The sequence below is a fragment of the Melozone crissalis genome, unplaced genomic scaffold, assembly GCF_028551555.1.
Source record: "Melozone crissalis strain CALT ecotype California unplaced genomic scaffold, PUWL_Pcris_2 ptg000012l_1, whole genome shotgun sequence".
In the NCBI taxonomy this organism is placed as follows: Eukaryota; Metazoa; Chordata; class Aves; order Passeriformes; family Passerellidae; genus Melozone; species Melozone crissalis.
In genome coordinates, this window is record NW_026535790.1 from 14,696,838 (window position 1) to 14,702,875 (window position 6,038).

Here is a 6,038-nt window from a genome sequence, read left to right on the forward strand (position 1 = left end):
TTTAATCAGTGCAGCAAATGGGAGAAGGGAATGAGCCAAAATTGTGGGAAATCTGCTGGATCTGTGAGGAATAAGGAATTCCAGAGCAGCTGGGAATGCCCCTGCTCCACCACAGAGATCCTGCCAGCCTTGGAGTTATTTTTCTAACCCAGGGATGGGACAGGGAAGGGTTTAGAAGTGGGAAAAGGAGGGGAAAAGATGTGGAGATCTCCAATGTGGCTTTAAAAATGGAAATTTTCCAGGTTCCCTTTTTAGGATGTGGGTTAAGGGAAGCAGGAGCATACACCAGGTTTCAAGGCTAGGGATGCATTTCTATCTGGAATTTTCTGCTGAAAAGTCCCTATTTTCAGGAAAATTGGGAGGTCTTGAAGATTTGGGATTGATTTAGAGGAAAAGGAGTTGGTGACAGCTTCCTTTTGGGAATTCTTTGGATTAAAGGAGCTAAAATTGCCCCCAGATACTTTTCCATGGTCAGTGTAGTGCTTTTAGCTAGGAAATGTGGAAAAACTTATGGAAAAACTTATGGAAAAGAGAGAAACGACCCCAGGTACTGAAAGCAAAATCTTTATTTCAGCTACTTTTCCCAAAGCTGGGGAAGGTCAGATCCATGGAAACGTTTTCTTGGCAAGAATTTCCCTGGATTCTTTGTACAAAAGGTTTGGGAAGCAAACAAGAGACTGGGAGAAAGGAGAAGAAGGAATGGGATAAAATGAAGGGGTTTTGCTGCATGCACCATGGTTCTATCCATAATTTTTTAGGGAAAAAAACCCAAATACCTAAAAATCACTGCTTGAAGAAAAACTAATTTTTATTTCCCATTTTCCCTCCATTTTCCAGAAATTATGGTGCTCCAAGATGGTAATTTCTGAGGAAAAACCCCAAATGCTCAAAAAAAAAAAAAAAAGAACAAAAAAAACACAACAAAAACCTTTTTCTTTCCAGTTTCTCCTCCGTTTCCCAGAAATTATGGTGTTCCAGAATGGGAACGTCCAGATGGGAGCAGAGCCTGAAATTCCAGCTTGGCAAATCCCAAATTCTCAGCATTTTGTCCAGTTGGGAAGCACATTCCCAGGCTGTATTTTCTTCTGGGAAGTTTTCCTCTGGAGCCTGTGATTGTACCAAGATCTGTTTCCCTGGAAAAGCTTTCCTGAATCCATCTGCTGTTATTGCTCTAATTCCTCCATTCTGCTGGAACCATGGAATATGACACAGAATGGAACCAAACTGGAATTTGGGATTAATTCCTGTGCAAAATACTGATTTTAATGCCAAAATTCCTGCCTGAGAGGAGCCAACCTGATGCTGCTGAGGGGGGTGGCTCTAATTCGCTGAGATTTTTGCAGGAATAACAAAATTCCTTAATTAGCACCTGGATAACCACTCTGGTCCTCAAGGATAATTATTTTACTGTAATCATATCCTAATTATTATAATTCTTTATCTGAAGCACAGCAAAGGAAGGAAATTCTGCTGCCAACTTGGCAAACTCTTCAGGGGTGTTCCTGAGGGGCTACACAGGGACCAGGGAACCTTCTGGAATTTTTGTGCAGGTGGAACAGCCACCTTTGTCCACACAGGGGTGGAAACCCACCCTTCCAAGGGCTCCAAATATTCCAAATGGAGTGGGAGAGGCAGAAAGAAGAAAAAATTTTGCTGCTAACTTTGCAGCTCTTCAGCGATCTTCCTGAGGGGCCACAAAGGGAGCTGGGAACCTTCTGGAATTCTTGTGCAGTTGGAGACATATAGATGTGGAGAAACAACTCTTCCAGGGCTGCAACCATTCCAGATGGAATTCAAGATGCACTTTTAGAGGGAAGACACTGCTGGATGACCCTGGAGCCGAGGAGCTCCTACTCCAGGGCAGGTTTGATCAGGTGCCCGTTGAAGATGATGTAAAGATCCGACTCCTCGCTGTAAATGGCGTTTTCCCTCTCCCTCTTGAACATCCTGACCCAAACCTCCTCCCCTTCCTGCAGATCCAGCATCAGGCTCTGGCTCTGCATGATGCTCCTGTCGCTGGGCTGGGCGTACAGGATGGCCACGGCCTGCTCATTCCTCATCAGGTGCACGTAGGTCTCCTTGAAATTCCAGGTGTGCACGTTGAGGCTGAAGTAGTAAATGCCGGGCACGTAGCAGAAGAACTTTCCGGAGAACATGTTGAAGTGCTGGTAGAGGTTGACGAGCTCCGTGTCGAAGGTGACGAGCTGGAAGTAGTCGGAGCTGTGCAGGGGCTTGCGGCGGCCCACGGAGAAGGCGGCGAAGAGCTGCTTGCAGGGGTGGCCCTGGGGGCCCGGCTGCCCCTTCTGGCCCTTGCGGCCGCTCAGCCCGCGGGATCCGCGCTCTCCCGCCTTCCCCGCGGCTCCGGGGAATCCTCGCTCGCCCATCTCGCCCTTCTCGCCTGCCCAGGGTGGGGAAAGAGGGAGAACACAAGGGTGGGGAGGTCAGGTGGTGGGAATGGCCTGGGGACAGGCAGCAGGGGAGGTGCTGGGGCGTTTGCCCAGCCTGGGAGTATCGGTCAGATATCAGCACCCTCCCAGTTCCCAGGGGGATTAATCTAAGAATATCAATCAGATATCAGCACCCCCCCATTCCTTTAAAGGATTAACTCATGGTCAGATATCAGCACCTTCCCAATTCCCTGAAGGATTAATCCATGGTTAGATATCAGCACCTTCCCAATTCCCAGAAGAATTAATCTGGGAATATCAATCAGATATCAACACCTTCCCAATCCCCAGAGGGATTAATCCATGGTCAGATATCAGCACCTTCCCATTCCTCTGAAGGATTAACCCAGGAATATCAATCAGATATCAGCAGCACCTTCCCAATTCCTCTGAAGGATTAACCCAGGAATATTGATCAGATAACAGCAACTTCCCAATCCCCAGAGGGATTAATCCATGGTCAGATATCAGCAGCTGCCCAATTCCCAGAAGAATTAATCTGGGAATATCAATCAGATTTTGGCAGCTTCCCAATTCCCAGAAGGATTAACCTAGGGCCATGTTTGGGCACCACTATATTTTGGGGACCCCTTGACCTTGTTTTGGACAAATTTTGGGCATGACAACCACATTTTGGGTACCCCTTGACCTTTGCTTGGGCATATTTGGGCACCCCTTGACCTTATTTTGCACGCCTTTGGGCACAACCACATTTCGGTCACCCCTTAACCTCGTTTTGGGCACTTTTGGGCACAACCATATTATGGGCACTTTTGGGCACCCCTTTTGCTCGTTCTTGACTTTTGAGCTGAATTTTTCCGTAGGGAAGCACCGAGGAAGATCAGCAAGGAGAAGGCCGAGGGGCGAGCGAGCTTCACCCACCTTTGAGGATGGTGATGTCGATGGTGGGCTGGATTTTGGGCAGGGGATATTGGGGATGGCCGCTCATCCTGGCAGACCTTTGGGAGAAGATGGACACGGGCTGCTCCGAGGGCCCGCAGCACCTGACGCACGCCAGGCGCCGCCTGGGCAGCTCCTCAGAACCGGCATTCCCGGCGGGAAGCAGCAGCAGCAGCAGCAGGATCACGGAGCTCATCCTCCCTGGGGAGTAGCTGGGGAGGAGAGGGAACACAAACCATTAACGGGGCGATCCCAATCAGGGCCAGCTGGCGAGTGCTTTCCTTGGGGTTAATGATTAACGGCTCCTGGAGCGGCGCCGGGAGACTCCAGGTGGGAGCGGTGACCCTCGGAGCGCTGGAAAAGGCGATTCCTGGCTGGCATTACCTGTGACAGCTGCTGAGAGACACCAGGTCAACAAAAGGATGGGGGGGGAAAAATCCCAAGCCAAACAAAACCTGCTGGGAGGAGAGGCTCCGCTGGAAAAGCTCCTGGAACAAGTGCTACGGGAAATTTCTGGGGAAAAGACAAAAGCGATGCTCTGTTGGATTTTTTGGTGCCTCAGTATCCCAAAAAATTCAAAATGAAGGGCAAAATATGGAAATTTTTAAAATATAGATCTAAAACTTGATTTTTTTGGGAGGGAAAGCCCAGAAGAAAACCAAACCCAAAAGAAATCAAAAGTATTTCTATCTTTAAGTGTTCTCCAGCAGCCTCTTGCTGGTGACTTCTTTCCATGGTTTATCCATTTCCATATTCTTGGAATTCCTGCGTGTATTTTCCAGTTTGATTTTCTCATGTGTGGAACAGAAAAACAAAGAGCGACACCAAACTGCACCAAACTGGATGTGCTCAGCACAAACTCTGGGGTTTGGGAATCCTTGGTTAGATTTTCATCTGCTCCTGGCGAGCTCCAAAGGTTCTGGATGCTGAGAGAAATCCAGGGAGAAAATGTGTCTGATGGGGAAAAGAGAGGAATTTTCTCTGGCTCATCATTAACCTGTTCCTAAGGAAAGATTGGAGCTGATAGTGGGAGAAATCCAGGGAGAAAATTCCTCTTCTTTTCACCTGTTCTTAGGGAGGGATTGGAGCTCATACTGGGAGAAATCCAGGGAAAAAATTGCCTCACATGGGGAAAAAAGAGAAATTTTCTCTGGCTCATCATTGACCTGTTCCTAAGGAAAATTGGAGCTGATTCTGGGAGAAATCCAGGGTGAAAATTCCTCTTTTATCTCCATCCATCTCCATCTCTCCATCTGAGGCATTTTTTCCCTGGATTTCTCCCAGATTCAGCTCCAATCCCTCCCTAGGAACAGGTGAAAAGAAGAGGAATTTTCTCTGGCTCCTCACTGACCTGTTCCCAGGGAAGGACTGGAGCTGGAGATTGGCCCCTGGTTCCCATTCCATGTGTAATTGGTGTCATTGCACTGATTGCAGTGGAGCCTCATCCAGGACAGATTTCTTGGATCGATGCCTCTGTGGATCTTCTCCAAAGTCCAATTAGTGAGATGGACTCGGGCTGACCCTGGGCTGGGAATGGCTCCTCTGCCACCAGCTGGAATTCCTGGAATGGCTTGGGAAGGGGGTGCTGGATGGCCTGGATTCCATTGGAAATCCAGGATTCATGGATTTCATGGGTTTCATTCCATGGACATCCAGAGGGAGAACTTCCAGCCTTGGAGCTGCTTCCCTGGGAACAAAATGAGGCAGGGGAGGAAAAAAGGAGGAAAAACCTGTCAGGAGTGGGATTGGGCCAGCATTCCTGGGAAATGTTTGCTTCCCATTCTTCCCTGCTGCAAAAGAAGTGTCACTCACACTGTTCCAGCTTCCTGGAAATCCAAGACATCCTTATTAGCAGGAAAATATTGACATTGAGAGCAGGGAATGTTCTTTCCTGAAATCCATCAGGACTGGAAATACCTTTGGATTTGTACAATTGCAATTGTACCTCATTCCAGGAGCAGCTGGAGGAGGGATCAATCCCCCTTTTCCACCAGCATTAATTGCTTGAATTCCAGGTAATTAAATCCTTTTTAAAGTCATCTTTGAGTTTCCAATTGGGAATAGAAACAAAGGAAGATTAAATGGGCAGAAAATCCTAAAAAACAGCCCAGGATGGATTTGATGGTCTCGGAGGGCTTTTCCAGCCTCAGGAATTCCAGGACTCCCTGAGCCACGCCCTGAATTCCTGCTGATGTTTTCCTTCCTAGGGTTATTCCTAGGGCTTCACTTGCAAAAGAAATCCATGACAATCCTTGCTTTAAATCCATGGACAACACCAGGCACTGCCCCCTTTAATTTAGGAAAAACCTTGATTAAAACCCCAGAGTTAAACCCAAAAAAATTGATGGAAAACTCACGGATGTGCCAGCTCAGAGGCTCAGCACCATTCCAGAAATATGGAAAATATTCTGATTGTGCCTTTTTACCTTTTATCTTCTGAATCTCAGCCTGAATCTCAGCCTGAATCTCCTCACGGCTCCGGAGCTCCTTGGATCGGGAGCAGCAGGAAACGAGGCATCCTCAGGGCTGGGATTGTCCAACACTGCACTTCCTCTTGGAAAGGATTTCCCCGGGATTTGTTTTTATTTTCTCTCCCTGGAGGATCTAAAATTTCTTAGTGGTCAGCTCCTTGTGGAAAAGCCCAAAGCACGGGAGGATTTTGTGAGTTTTCCAAGGAAAATGCTGCTGGAT

At 47.8% G+C, this 6,038-nt stretch overlaps 1 protein-coding gene across 1 annotated transcript; it reads right to left on the reverse strand.

Moving 5' to 3' along the window:
* Window positions 1-1,850: 1,850 nt before the first annotated feature.
* C1QTNF8 (C1q and TNF related 8) lies at window positions 1,851-3,543 on the reverse strand. Its single transcript, XM_054270955.1, has 2 exons — window positions 3,330-3,543; window positions 1,851-2,398 (listed from the first exon to the last, which is right to left on the reverse strand). The coding sequence occupies exons 1-2, from the start codon at window positions 3,541-3,543 to the stop codon at window positions 1,851-1,853; spliced, it is 762 nt and encodes a 253-aa protein (XP_054126930.1).
* Between the last annotated feature and the right edge of the window lie 2,495 nt (window positions 3,544-6,038).